General features: G+C 41.3%; 1 protein-coding gene across 7 annotated transcripts in view; it reads left to right on the plus strand.

The window, feature by feature from the left end:
* LOC108789127 (pre-B-cell leukemia transcription factor 1) overlaps positions 1-16,139 on the plus strand; it is a 150,662-nt gene that overhangs the window by 27,407 nt on the left and 107,116 nt on the right. For all 7 annotated transcript variants that reach the window (XM_018559059.1, XM_018559060.1, XM_018559062.1 and 4 more), the window contains exon 2: positions 4,690-4,763. In XM_018559059.1, the coding sequence (XP_018414561.1) occupies positions 4,690-4,763 (74 nt within the window). The remainder of the gene's footprint in view (positions 1-4,689; positions 4,764-16,139) is intronic.

Here is a 16,139-nt window from a genome sequence, read left to right on the forward strand (position 1 = left end):
GCGGTGAGCCGGCGGGGTGCCCCCCCCCCCCCCCCCATAGGCATGAGATCGTCACCTATTGGTTTGTCATGGCTTGGATTTGCTTGGGCAGCTGTGGATCAAGACTTTTTTATCTAAGCACATTTAAAGCTGAACTACAACACACTGCTAACTCCACAGCTGAAATGCATATAATTGAGCTGTTCCATCTGCGGAAGGATTTGTAATTTTGTCTATCCCGTTTTCACATTTACACAGCTCTGCTGGACCACATAGCCCTCTTTGGCAGGGAAGGACAAATTATCTTTTTCTGCTGCAGTTCAGTAACACTTTTGTGTCTCCTCGCTACCCCTTACCCAGTGATTGGACAGGGAAAGGAGAACCAGGAGCCCGATGAGCTCATCTCTCCAGCGTATTGCTTTCTCCTCCTATCAGCATGCACTTTGCACTGCAGCACAACTGATTTGGGTCTCAGTGCTGCTTTTCCCTCCCCCTCTCTGAGCTCTGCTATAGGGACTGCAAGAGGCTGATTTCCAGGTCAGATTTGAGGTGCTTGTACTGTTTGTATTAAAACCTAACCAGGTAGAACAAAATAAAAAAAGCCTTTGCAGTGCCACCCCTCCTGCAAGGGTTTAAATTCTCATCCACACTAGGGGGTAGAGGAAAAGACTGTATTACTTACAGCTTATTACTGTACCCCCTAGACTTAACAAGCATTACCCTTGCAGTGTGGAGGGTCCCACTCCAGGGTATTTTTTTTTGTTTTGTTTTTTTCTTGTGCCTGGATTTGAGCACATACAAATATAAAAGGTAATTAAAACATTTTTTTTAAAAGGAAGTACTTATGAATATAGAGCTGCACTAATTTGTGTCTATCTGTCTGGAGTTCATCTGTAAGCGGGAATAATAATATGCTAATGACCACCAGAGGGAGCATTAATAAATCTGCATATGCCAATTTCATGATGTAATAAACAAAAAACCCAAAATCACATAACATTTTTTTCTGCTAAATGTTTAAGTAAAAATACTGTGTATGCAGCAAGAGGATACTTGCAAAGCAATGCACTGTTTTCCCCTTTAGTCACTCACCAGCTCTTTATGTATTGAAAGCCCTGAATATGAGCTGTTCCTTCTAAGGCTTAGCTCATTGGCCAGTTTATCTGCAGATTTTCTATGTTCAGATGGAAAAAGTGCAACAGATTCCTCCATCTACGCTAAACTGTGTGGATGGAGTAATCTCCCACTGGGCCAAGTTCCAGTATCTTGCTAGTCGGCTCTCAAAATACCTGAACAATGCCTGCATCCAATCAGATTGTTCAGGTATTGACAGACAGAGGGGCCGATTTAGCAAGATACTGAAGCTTGGCCCAGTGGGAGATTCTCCATCCACACAGTTTAGCATAGATGGAGGAATCTGTTGCACTTTTTCCATCTGACCATAGAAAATCAGCAGATAATCCATAAGGTGTATGGCCAGCTTAATATGTTCCCTAATTTGGAGTAAATGGAGAATTCAGTGGCATCTATGGGAGACGGCTGGAGTAGAAACTGGTGTCTCTGAGAAATATAAGGAGGTAATGGGGAATGAACCCACATTTGTCCATTAATTTGAATATTGGTTTTGAGTGGCTTGAGCATACCTCCAACCTAATACGCGAGAGTGGCACTTTTAAGCAATGAATATATCGGCATAGGCTGCACTTCACGCATCATATGGACCACAGCAAAATAAAGGGCAAAAATTATCCTTTAAACCCACTAGGGCTTTTATAATAACTAGAGATGCACTGATACCAAGCATTTGGGCGAATACTCGTACTCACCCAAATGCTCCAATGCCTAGCCTGGTACTTTGAACTTCAGGTATCAGGAAGCCGGGCAGTGGTCATTACATGCTGCCCGGCTTACTGATTGGCTGGGAAGCTTGCTCCATGGTCCCTCGTCACTTGGCCCTGTTAATCGGGAAGCTGGGTGACCAGTCTACACGCCGCTCAGCTTCCTGGCTAATCGGGAACGTTATTACATGCCACCTGGCTTCCTTAATGGGACTACCGTTATCTGATAACAAAAAGAGAAAAAAAAAAATATATCGGCACTCGATATTGAAAAACCGGTATCAGTGCATTAATAACCAATTGGATATTCTGAGGGTTCAGCAAAGTTTAGTGCAATGTAAACCATTTTGGCAGTTACATAGTACATTTTTGTATCCAGACTTCTACAGCAGAGCGAAAAAGGTAATTTGAGGAGGAATGAAGGACATAAGGATTTAATAACAAAGGGTGACAGTCCCTCCACATTTAGATTTGGAGGTCCAGTTGGGGGCTTAGGGTTTAGGTTTTTAACTGTCTGCTGTTCATGATGGTGTAAAACTGAACTCCAACATTATATTGAATAGTTATTTGTTCCTTAGGACATCATAACATTCATTTGTTTAATTGAATGAGCTTAAAGGTGCCCATACACTGCTCGATTCTCGTACGAGAATCGCGGGAAATCCCGCGATCGTACGAGAATCGAACAATGTGAACGAAGACGTGCGACCGTTTCTAATGTACGGTCGCACGTCTTTTGTCTAAGGCGCATGTTAGAAAACCAGCCGAGAATCGTAAGATTTTCGGCTGGTTTGAACAGTGCTCGGGAGACAAATGCCGAACGGGCCAGTGTGCGCACGCGCACACTGCCCGTTCCGCATTGCGGTCATCGGAAGCCCGCCCCTCGGGGGCGGGCTTGCGATGATCGAGAGTGCGATCTGCCTGTCCAAGATGGGCAGATCGTACGTTTTTTTTTTAATCACTTTACAACCATCGCAAGACTAAGGTCTTGCGATGGTTGTACAGTGTATGGCCACCTTTTAAGGCTCTATTGGTATCACCCTCCTATATTCCCCGGCAGACTGGATGAGCCAGTAAGAACCTTTTAGTTCAACTTGTTGTCACAACCATGTTGAACGCTTGTAGACCTCACTATTTACCAGCATGTTCCATTCAATAATACTATAGGACATCCTTCTGACAGCAGAATGCTGGATGCAAGATATTGCTCTGATACCAGCTAGTTCAGTTACTCTGTCCGCTGTCTTTGTCATTAAGTCTGCAAAACGTCTGGCGTGCCTAAAGAAAAACATTTACCGCAAACGCAAACTTAATTTTCAGATTCATAAACTCATTTGTCATTCATAGTCGTCTGGTAACTGGCATAATTGAAATCGAGGCATCCTGGCGTGTTTGCTGACAACAGTGGGCACATTATTGATGCCACAAACTATGATGGCAAGACTAGGCCTGAAAAATGAATAGGTCTGACGTGTGTGTATGTTTTCAGTGGGATCTGTGCAGCCACAGCCTGCCATTTAAAGTCAGATGAAAAAACGACCATTGCTTTATCATTCCCAGCTTGGTGTAATATTAAACGCGGTTAATTCGGAGTAGAAACATTGCTCCATTTCCCAGTGACACACTGTCTGCTCTAGAAAGGTCAATAATGGTGATCCTGGAATTAGGTAACATTGCTTGTGAACACCATAACATATGGGGCCAAGGTACAGATGGGGAGATGTAAAATCCATTGCTATTTATAATGACAGTGACAGTCCTGTAGTGGTGCACAGCTAGTCAAAGCAGTATTGCAATGTCTACTTATTTATTTAGACGACCCCCCTCCACCGCCACCTGAAAATGCTGGAATTTTTTTTTATATAAAACACTTGGTGGGGAGGGGAGGGGAGTAAATGAACATCCTTAAAGTAACCCTGCTTCTACCTATGTTTCTTGGGCTAGGGTGATATTAGAATTTTTTCCATGGAATGGCAGGTAGCCTAAATCTTGGTAAAAGATGATACTGCTCTGTGCTGTATTGTCACCTTGTAAGAAATGGGATACCTGGCATTCCCCAAAATATAACCCAAAAGAAAGGTGTCGCCGCCCCCTGCAGCATGGAAGCAGGGGTAATGATAAATGTTGGGGAAGGGAGCATGGAGTGCAAAGTCTGCTTTGACTGGCCCAAAACATCAAATACAACCATCCTTGGGTGCCTACTCTATTTTACTTGTTTTCATTCTGCTGCTTGGTGTCCTTGGATGCTCTCGTATGCATTTATCAGTGTTCATAGCTTCCTACTGCCTCCCACTCCTCAGTATTGATGCATCTCTATGATGGGTTGCATTTTTCCAGTAGCAAGGTGCAGCAAATGGGCCAACTTGTTATATTGATAGAAAGTGTTGAAGTTTAATTTTAAGAGCACCCTTGATTATGGGGACACCCAACCCTAAGCATTGGACCATGCATACAAAGCTATGCCAGGGACTTGAAGGTGCCTACTATTGGTCCATGGAGTCATTTGACTAACAGGGTTATGCACAAAAGGGTGAAGAGTTTGGAGAATGCAAGAGAAGTGAACGTTCTAGGACAATATAGCTGAACCAGAAAGTGAGCTGAGTTTGGAGATTCTTTTTCAAATCGGCTATGTTAACCTAGATGTTCACTTCTCCTGCCTTCTCCAAACACTTCACCCTTTTGTGAATAACCCTGTAAATGTACAATGTGACAAGGCAAGGTTGGCAATGATATAGAACAACATGAAGGGGCTGAAACAGTGGAGCCCCCTTGACATAGAGTTGCTTACAAAGCCTTTTATATTACTGTGTTTTAATAGTGTGGCTGTATGTGTGTTTCCAGACTGATTTTTCTTTGTTTATGATCTTTATAGGAAACATGCCCTTAACTGCCACAGAATGAAGCCGGCGCTCTTCAATGTGCTTTGTGAAATTAAAGAAAAGACAGGTAAGGACATCTGGCTGCAGGTAGACTGGCTCTATAATTGACCGCGAAATGCTCTGTCTTGAGGAGGAATTTGTCAACCAACAGTATGTGTTAAAAAGAAGTTTGTCACTTTTTAATGCTATTAGCTAGTTGTTTTGAGCTTGCATGGGAAATATGTAATTATCAGGGGTGGACAATGTGATGGCAGGTATTTCAGTGCGGGGGGAAAAAAGGCACAAGCCGTCATTTTAAATCTGAGATCAGTGTTTGGTATGCTTGAGTAACTGTCCAGATGCCCTTGACTACAACTCACATTTACTTTTCCTAATCAAGGTGAAAGCATTGTCCCTGCACACGGTTGGGGTGAAGGTTGATACTATCGTAAAATGCAAATAATATCTGCCGATTCGTGGTGTGAGTGAGCTGATATATAATACGCTGATGTCAGTTTGGGTCTTTGGGAAATGCAGCATTTAATCTACAGTTTTAAATGTGTGATAGAGTACTTGACTGGTGCACCTGTCCATATGTGGTTTTTCATTGATGGACGGTCAGATTTAGGATTGTGACCCTGCATACATACACCGTTTTTGGGAGCAGCTATAATTACAAAATTGCATGTTGTTGTTTTTTTTTTATTATTTATTTATTTTATTGAACCGGAGGGAAATCAAGACATGACAGCGCTTGGTTGTTTGTTTATTTTTTTTTATTTGAAAAAAAAGTGATTGGATAGATGTGTTGGGTTCATTTTCAGAGAGAGAGAGAGAGAGAGAGAGAGAGAGAGAGAGAGAGAATTGGGCATTCCTAGAAATTTTATCATGTAGAGCAGCCTTTCTCAACCTTTTTAACATGAAGAAACCTAATCATTCTTATATCCACAGCTTTTGAGATATCGTGAACAGTAAGTTGTAGTTATAAGAAAAAACAAAAGAATAAGGAATGTAGGGTAGGTAGCCTGTTTGACACTCCAGGGTAATCTATACTGAAAAAAACAAAAACACATTTTCAGTAATAAAATAACAATGACCAGAAAGGAAATGCAGACAGTAAAATTTATAGCGCCCTCCCACTGGTTGTCATTGAGGCCTTGTTCACACCAAATGCAGATCCAGTCAGGTTTCTGCACACGCAGTGCAGTGGGTTGTGCCGCGTTTTTGATGCGTTCCTGGCCGTTTTTGCTGGAAAAAAAAAAATATATTTTTTTAAGTTTAACATGGGCTTTCAGGCACTTGCATGCGTTTTTGATGCGTTCCAGAGCAGGTAAAATAGGGCTGGCCGCAGTTTTTTCACCTGCTCTGGATCTGCTGCAATGTGAACTGGAGCTCAAAATACCATAGGAATACATTGGACGCAGTTTTGATCCGGTCTGCACCTGCTCTGCTCTGGATCTGCTCCGCGCTTGGTGTGAACAAGCCCTGAAGGGCTCTAGTACACTGGTAGTCAGCGGAAAGAATGCTTTTTGCATTTGTGGTCATTGGAACAAATGCCTCCATTACAGTTACCTGAATAGCTCATTGGTGGCAGGGTGTAGCTTCTGTAAGAGGTAGAAATTGTTAGTTACTCAAGGAACCCCTAGCAATCTCTGGAGGAACCTTTAAAATGGAGGATGAGCTTTAAAATGGAAAATCAAGATATAAGATGGATAAAGATAATCACATTAAAGTGAATGGATGTGTGGCTAGTCCACATATTAAGGAGATCTGTGGAGCTCAGTGGTTTGTATGACTGGCTTTGTCCATCCTTTATGTTTTCGAGGCTTTACTTGTGTTTACAGAAGCAGTGATTGATGACACTTTGTGGTGCCGGTTTATATTTAAAAAAAAAAAACTGCACGAAAAAAGGTTACCAAAAATAGCCAAATTTTCATGTTTCCAGTGTATTAAAGTGCAATTGAACTTTCAGTTTAAATGAGAGATGGTTGTCCTCCAATAGCAGGAAGGTCCAGTGCAAAGACCTTCATGGCAGAATCACCAGGTATCGTTTTAAAGAGACTGCACAATTACAAAAAATAAAAAATGAATAAAAAATTTAACAACATATGAGATTTTAGTGGTTGGTTTTAGATAACTGTATCATAGAGCGAAAGACCATAAAATGCACTTTGTCTGTTTTTTATTGCCTCAGTGTTCTACAATGCAGTCCAAGTGAGGAGTCCAATTAGAGACAGTAGTATTTTTAAAAGACAGTTTGCATTGCCTAGTCTGTGTATTGCAGGAGAACGCGGCCTTTGAGAACGAGTCCTTAATGTATTGGGGAAAAAAAAAAGTTTATGGCCAACATTACTTACTGTGTTTAACTTCTTTTGTGCTCTGCTCAGTGTACCTTCCCCTACAATCTGTACAAAATGCACAGCCTCCAGCAGTATTCACTACCCGATTCCTACACTTGAACTCTTAGGTTTATGCTGTAAAGCGGTTCAAAGAGCAAAGAAAACATGTCCAGTGTAGCAGCCAATCATATTTCATTGCACTGAGGTTAGATCAGTGAAAACTAGAAGCAAACCTCTCCATTTTAAAATGCTAATTGCCTGGCTGTCAAGCTTCACTAACCATAAACAATCATGCAAGTAAAGAGTTTATACTGTACTTATCTCTTAAGCTGGGTATACCCGGTTATATTTTCTTCATTCAACCTGCAGGCAGAACAAAGAAAATATAGCCAATTCCTCCAACGCTTGAGGGTGTGGATAGAGGAATCCCCTGTTGCTTGCATTGTAATGTAATGTCGACCTTTAGGTTTACCGGTTTCCTCCAGACTCCATCGATCCTGAAATCAACTATTGTAGAGCCGGTTGGGGGGTGCTCATAGGGCCGCCCATGGCTAGAATTTCAGCTGAATCTGCATTTCTTCCTGGTTGATGGTTGAGTAAGTATTAAAGCTAGTCGGCATACCTACCAGTCAACTTTGATTGAAGGAGGTCAACAAGGGTGGCCTTCACAAAGTTTACTTTAAATCTGGTTGCTGTGCATTACTACACTTTGCAAAGAACCTATTGCTTTACTGAATAAGCTGCCTGATGACGTTTGGCAATCCTGTTGCTTTTTGCTCTTTTTTTTTTTTTCTCCTGGTAAAAGTGTCCATCTTTCCCCTTTTATTTTATACATTTTCCTTTGGTTTGCTGCCATTTAGCTTCTACTCCCACACTGCACTTAAGGCTATTCCTCTTTCCCTCTCCTGCATAGCCTCGCCTGCTAGTAGTAGGGCCATCAGTCCATTCAAGTCAGGCATGAATTACTATGACAGGCAGCTTGCAGGAAATGTTACCTGTTCTTCTGCATTCCAGGCTCTTGCTTTGCCTCCAGCACTTTTAACCCCTTTATATCAGGCACATAATACCCTAATGACACTGCGTGCATAATACACTAAAATGTATTCTTTAATATAAATGTAAATCTGCACTGCGGAACTTGGCAATATGTTAAATTTGCTGAAGAGGAGTAAATCACATGAGCCGTACATTAAAAAATTGTATTACAGCAGAATGTCGTGCACGACCCACGGCATGTAAGAGGGTCTTAGAAATAGAAAAAAGCCCTAGCGCAGCCTTTGCTCTAACAGGCTTGCTTGTGGTCTCAATAGACTCCATATATGTTTTGTCCAATATATGAAGAGTTGGTAACAATCAATGCATCTTTTGGGTTTTAGTGACTGCAGCAGTTGGCCTTAGCTCACCTCCATCATAATCAGGATGGTATATTATAAGCTTGTATGGGGCAGGAACTGATGCAGACCACACTTTAATAAGTGCTGTGCAATATACTGCCACTATATAAAAATGGGGAAGGCACCACTTAAAGCCATATGAGGCTGCAGCAATAAAGGAAATGATCTGATGGTCTTTTAAATTTAGATCTACTAGTTTATTGTATTTTCTCTGTTAACGCTGGCCATAGTCATCAGAGAACCCTCAAATGTGCATGCACAATCTAACCATCTCACAGGCAAAACATATGCCCTAAACAGAACTGCTTGGGCCAACAAGTTTCTCTTTAGGCATTAGATGGAATGAAACGCATATATAGCCGTGGAGCAAGCTTACCCCCAGAGAAACTCCAGCATTCATTTCTAACCCTTCCGGCGTCAATAGACTCTGAGGCTGCAACATTCTTGGAAGCCCATTGACAGTAAATGGTTGCTCAATTAATACTAAAATATGATGTATATGGAAACCTTAACAGCATACCTCTTATCTACGATTGTAAAATATATCTGCCGTAGGTGTGGACAGCAGGGCTTGCTTCCTACATGATAGAAAAGGCAAATGGAGAGGTGCGACTTTCATAATAATAAAAAAAAGTAATTGGTTGGTCATTTTGTAAGATGTAAAAAAAAAAAAAAGAATTGTAACGCTGTCCATGCTTATGATAATGATTGTGCGATACCATGATATAGATTGCACTACATGGGCAGGTCAATCAATTAATGATCCTATTTATGAAAAAGGGCAAATGGTTTTGGTGGTAATCCTAGTTGAATTCAATCCAATCGATCTTTTCTTGATTTTGTCAGATGTTTGTCTTAAAGTAAACTGTAATCTGTCTTTCAAGTGATTGATCTCTGATCGATCGTCTGCTGTTATGTATGACTTGATCTTGGCAGGGGTACACCTTGTCCTCCTGCTCCTATTTTCGAACATTCTTACTACTAGGTTCTTGTGAGCCTGTCCTGTTAACTTGTTCAAACATGTGATGTTTTATTGTATTAGGTTTTCCTGTGGTGCTGCCCCCCTCCCAAAAAAAACCCCTTGACGTTTCTACAGACATTGAACATTCATTTTAACAATGACTGCTGTACAAACAAACATGTATGTTCTCATCGGGTAAACCTTCATGCTAGTTCCTACTAAGCAAAAGGGTTCGCACGCAGGCGCCGACATGTCTAGGGGCAAAACACTCGGCATCGGCTGGGATATCATCCTGGGCGATCAGATCTTTCCCCAAATGATCATTCTTAAACAGCTGGATCTGGCCAACATTTTCTCTGGTCTGTGGGCACCTTTTTAGTTAACATTTCCAGGTTCAGGAAGATTTAAAAGCTGTTATTTTCAAGCTCCCAGACTCCCCTCCTCAGTCTAAGTTCATCCAAAGTTCGCTTGTGGTGGTTTAGGCTTTTCCCTGACTCTTTCACCTTTTGTCATCATAACTCAAGGGCAGACAGAACTCCATCCAGAGGAGGAGGAGAAGCAACCTCTGCAGAGAAATCCTCCTTTTTGGGTCTCAACAAGGACATTGTACACCAAGAAACCAGTTTTTTTTTTTTTTCCTTTGCAAACTGTTACAAAGAGTTCTTTAAAACTATGCTCACGCTGTCCCTGTTTTTAGATTTCTTCATCAGTAATTCGACTTTTACATTTTCATTAAAGTGTATCGAGGTGTAGAGTACATCTAAACATGAAGATTTAACATGTGGCAGTCCAGTTTTGATACCAGGGTCTTTTTATTCATTTTGTGTAATCTGCTGCAAATCTGCAACCTGCCTGGGATTTTTTTTATGGCTTTGCCTATCTCAAAATTTGTTTGTTGCCCTAAAACAATGATCTTTTAGGGCCCATTGCGATGAATGCACTGCATTGGTGTGAATGGGTCCTTAACCAATATGAGTACCTACCTTTAAAGCTGCCTATAAATAAGATTTGAACTAGATGTATCTGCAGGATTGCAGTACAGAATGATTTTTATTTTCTTGCTGGTAAAGTTCTACTTTGCCTTTTTTAAATGTTGCTCTTTAGAACTATATTTCTGCCAAGATTAGAAATTGGTCGTAAATGTAGCAATTGTTGGTCAATCCAGCCACAAGCAGGGTCTGTTATGATTCTTTAATCAATAGCCATCAGTATTTCTTACAAGTCAAATAAGTTTAATAAGGGACAGGGTTATTTTCTATAACATAAATGCTATTAATTAAAGCAAGTTTGTATCGGTGCAAGGAAAGATCTGTAGTTTGTATGAAATAGGCAATGGCCATTATAGATGAATTCATGTTGATGTAGGGAACATTAACTGATTTTATATAAGGATACAATTCACTCCTTTCTGAGATTACTTATAGCCATCTCATGGCTACTGCCTGCCACAATGTTTATATTCTTCTGCAAAATGTTTCTGCTTTAGGCTTTGCCTTGCAGTCAGTCACTGTAGATTTTGGGACCGTCTTACAAACATCTGCAATTGATTGTGTGCTGCAGTGTCTAAGAGGGGGAGCATGTGAGACGCAAAGGAGGATTTGGCTTAGTCTGGGCAGGTAAAGGAAGTTTTTTTTTTTGTTTGTTTACTTAGATGTGCATATCGCATAGTAACTAGGGTTGGTACTTGTTTAGACAGTCATAGGAGAGCCTTTAGCTGGACTTTAATCTAATCTCTGAAGTGGGGTGCACTAGACCACAGGTTGACACTCGCCAGCACATTAACAGCTAGTCAGAGGTGAATGTGTATGACAATATGTCATGCCCACTCTTAAGTACTTGAGCCCCAATACAAAAAATGCAACATAGCTCTGCTTTATTGCTAGACAAACCAAACCTAACCCTTTCCTGAACTTTTCTGTCAAGGTTTTATGACCAAGTCTCAATTTATAGAGCAGTCAAATTCCAAGTCTGCAGCAGAAGGAGCACAGAACCCTAGACTCCTAAACTTTCCTTTAAACTCCCCCACATAGTCTAATCCCTTAACTGTTTCCTGTTCATCCTCTTCCTAGCCATACCACAGTTTTAGTCATGCTCAAAGTTTAAGAGCTGTATGTACCAAAGTATGTATTCCAGGTACAGTTCTGATTCTGAGGGGGGGGAAGGGGGGGGGGGGATTTTTTCCTACACGCATAGGACTTCTGGTCAGGAATTTCATCAGTTAGGCACTGTAATTAACTAATGTTAGCCACTTTTTGCATAAAATGAGATTAGAGGAACTTTGAATATCACAATGTAAATACAAGGTTTCTGTATTAATTGTACCAATAGTAACAACAACAAGGGAAAAAAAATAGTATATAGATACTGCTATAAGCTGGCCAAAAACGGTTCGCAATTCAGCCGAATCAATAGCATTCGAGCCATGGGTGGCCCAGAAAGCACCAGGTCAAATTGAAAAATCAACTTCAGGAGTCAGGTAAAATATTGTCCAAGCAGTGACTGCATTCTATAAGATAATCATTGTTCAGCGGCGCCACTGTATGCAAGCAGCCACGTGACCCACAGCTGTCTACATTGAGTAGCCAGCAGATTGGTTCATTCATGCTGTTAGTGTGGATGGGGGAATCGACCTTCAAGCCATGATTGAACTGAAATGTGTCCTTTGTGATCCATCATAAATGATGGAAGTTATTGAAGTACATGTTACTGAATGTCCATACCTCGGTACAGACAGACAGACGGAAAGAAGAGTCTGCAGGAGCCAGAACATTGCACCCATGATCCACTGATCATGGTTGCTATGTTTTACTGGCTCCGATGCAAAGAAATAACAAATTCATGTTTATTTTATTTTAAAGTGGAATTTCCCTTTTAATAATAAATGGTATAGCTCATTTGAAAAGTAATACCTTTTACTGTATCCTGTAACATGTCAGGAATTTGCTCATACAGAGCTGTACAGCAAGTTCTCCATTTAAGAGACTATTGAAATGTAGAGAACTCTGTAGGGAAAAAAATGGGTAATACTATTTGAGTATACAACGCCTCTTGCATGATAACATTTGTACACTTTTCCTGCGCAATCAGTTTTTATTTTTAGTTCAGTCACACTAAGACCTACTTTAACGTCCTTGATGAGAACTGAACTGTTGCTTTTTTGGCTGAATGAAGCGTCATATGTCTGTGAGGAATCTAGAGTCTTCCATCATCCTCCTGACCCTGTCAGGAACTGAGCTGTTATTCATCCTCACTTCCCATGTCGGCCAGGGAATGCATGCCTCTGCTTTTTTTCCTTGGTAGTTGCTTTGTGTACTGACCCCACGTGTTCCTTCATGACAACACAGTTTTGGTTGCAGTGCTTCCAAACTCTGTGCGACCTCGTTGCAATTCAGCTCCATTCACCCAATGACAGAGTGAAAGCAGTGTGACCTACGCACATCCCCATTTTCCCCATGTAGTAAAGTTGGCAGTTACTTGTTGCCTGTATCAGGCTCTCTTCCTTACTTGATGCAACAAAGGGCCCTCATTTATATAGCTCTGAATGCAGCAGTATTGTATGCTACTGGCCCACTCACACTGCTCTGTTTTTAGGATGTAGCATTTAGCTAGGTAAAACAAAACTAGAAATATTTTCCGGCAATTTTGACATATTACTGTGTGTGTGTGTGTGTATTTTTGCTAATGTGTACACATGTACAGCATAGATGGGCCCTAATCCCCACTGCCTAGTGACTTTAGTGCCGACATGAACATCAACAATGTGTAGGCGGTGGTGGCGGCGGCATTACAGGCGCAGATTGATCTTGGCCTTCAGTCTTTCTGAATGAAGGCTAGCTGCGGTCACTCTGCGTCACCGCCGCATAAATGACTCTTTCAGGGGGAGATGTAAACATTCACTTGTAATCAGCGGCACATATGTAGAATGTATGCACCTCAGCTAATATAGACATAAGTGGGTGAATGAACCGATTTCAGATGCAGTAATGACAACTTTGTATGCAGGACCTTGCTGCCAAAGAGATCCCACATAAATCAATACAGCCAAGTGCATGAGGCCTAAATATGAATTTTCATGTTAAGCTTGTGGTGGAAGGAGGAGATGCTGCTGGCTTTGGAGGGACTATAGCAGGGGTAGGCAAACTCGGCCCCTCGGCTGTGGTGAAACTACAAATCCCAGCATGCTTCCACCTCTGGTAGTCATGCCTGTGGCTGTCGGTCGTGTATTGCCTAATGGGATTTAGTTGTACCACAGCTGGAGGGCCGAAGCTTGCCTACCCCAGAACTATCGCAATTAGACAAGATTATCTATTCCATCCTCTTGCTCTTTTGTTTTATAAAATGGTCGATTGTCATATACCTGCTTGTACCACGTTCACTCATATATTGGGTACTAAACGATGGCATAAGTCTGTTGTTTTCCAAACCTGATTTTTAAAAAGCTAGGGAATCCCCTATTATTCTAAATCTGGGGCTTTTATCCAGTCAACAAGCTCCACAATTGAGAGGCCTAAGCCCCTCATTTAGTTCCTAGTCTGTGGTTAAGACTCAGTAGGAGTCACTGCCTGCACTCGCACACAATGGAATTCTGCAGATCAGGAGCAGAGCCTGATGTATAGAATGTACTTGGATAATGGGGCTTGTGAGAGAGGCAGCTCCCGACACTGCATTGTTATGCTAATAGGCTCTCTGCAACACTCATTGTGAGGGCTGAGTGTTTTATTAACACCATAATATTGTTATTAATACATGCAGAGAGCGGCCATGGAGAGGCTCAGATCCCTTAGGCATCAGATCAGTATTCCAGCTGTGCCAGCCACTAAAAAAGGAAATACAAAAGAAATAGTATCTCCCATATCTTCCTCTTTAGCTTTGGGCACACTAAACAGCCAGGCCCATAAAAGCAAAAGGAAAAACAAAGGCTTGTACCCATGAGCCTCTGTTACTATTGAAGACTTGCACTTGTAAAAAAAATGACTTGTAAGAGGGTAACGCATTCCCTTTTAAAGGGTAGATCAGCACTTGGGATGAGCATATTGTTAAATCGGTGATTATTGGATGTATTTAAAGTGGGCAATCCCATATCCTCTTAACGCCTGTTTGTTAAAGATGGGTTAGACATACCTTACGAAAGGGCGCACATGAAAAATGTGGACAGGCGCTCGATTGGAGAGGCAGACCCAGAGGCTCCTGGCAGGAAAGCCAAATCAAAAGCTGGAAACCCTCCACATTGGGAGTCTTTTACTTCGGCCCTATGCTCCTCAGTGGAGCAGGATGTATAACTAATATGCCCTTTAAGCTATACTTGCCTAATAATTGACATTAAAATTTGCTGAAATTGATGCCACAGTCTAATAGTTATGAAGGCTTATCTACCAATTCACACCGAACTAGCTGTATTGGTGGCTTTAATTACAAAACCTGGCTTGAAAATATAGATTCATGTAGGTTATTGAAGACTCAGTAGGGCACCTTAACTTTAAAAATGGTGTCAAGTATACCTATAGCATCAAATCCATGTTACAGTTTTAGGCTACATTCACATGGGGTGTTCTAGGATTCAGGAATCTATGGAATCCTGCAGAAGGAATCCCAGGTGACTCTGTTCAGATGTGTGCATGCATCTATCCTGCATCCAGGCACAATCTATCCCAAAGCACAGGTAATTGTACCATTTATGATTACATGTGGATTGCTGCTGACCCATTTGGCCGCTGTTGCGTTGTCATTAACTTCATTGGGTAGAGCGGCCACACCTGAATGGGGACACCTGGGATTCCAGCTGCAGGAATCCATTGGTTATTGCTGCAAAAATCCCAAAACGCGGCATAAGTCCCAGTGTAAATGGGGCCTTCATTAAAGGGCTCCTTAATACATGAAGTCAAAGGTGTTTGCGTACAGCCATGGCCAGCGGCCTACACAAATCAATGAAAGGTTGACAGGCTCCATGGCTGAATGCAAGTCCGAGTGGTTACATGCGTACAGGGACAAATTAACTTCTCTGTACGCAAACTGCAATATCAGCTTAATATTTCTCTCAGTAGAGGTTTCCTTTAAGAATTAGGTCTCAAAGTGTTAAGTCCATTGAGTCCACAGTTTTTCAACTTTTATTGATCCGCCACATTAAACTTGTACAGTTGAGATATCTTCTGTATGGTGTGTGAAACACTGTCCCATCCCTGGGGTGTCACGTGCGTGTATTATAATGTCCATGTAAAGACATAGACATGCAATGTGTGCCTGCATTTTGTCACCGTGTGCTCTGAATGTGTAGTCAGTCAAATTCTGTATACATGGTCCCGAACTATCAAGAAAGGTTGCTTACTGTGTAATATTAATATATATAGATCTATATATCTATAGATCTATATATAGATAAATATATATAGATCTATATATTATATCAGTATGTTCTATACCTTATTTATTGCAAATGAAGACCAATCCAATTTTTATTTTCTTATTATTCTGTGAAAGTTAAATTCCTTTTTGATACATGCTACATTTTCAGAAAGACATGCGAGTTCAGCAGCCCACTTTGGTCACTACTTTATATTTGCATAGAATAATTGCTGCTGAACTGGTCTTCTTAATAGAGATTATTGAATACCATAGGGAGTGCAATTGTATTTGTAGGTTCATGCTGCCGTCAGTACCAGATGCAAATCACTAGGATTGGTATTCCATGCTGAAGTAAGGTGTCCCGTCTGTACTAGTGCCATACTCCCTATGGGGTTCAAAGGACCGCATTAGAGGTATCAGCTTGGTCAACA

This window comes from Nanorana parkeri, unplaced genomic scaffold (assembly GCF_000935625.1).
Source record: "Nanorana parkeri isolate BGI_ZX_2015 unplaced genomic scaffold, ASM93562v1 scaffold378, whole genome shotgun sequence".
Lineage (NCBI taxonomy): Eukaryota > Metazoa > Chordata > Amphibia > Anura > Dicroglossidae > Nanorana > Nanorana parkeri.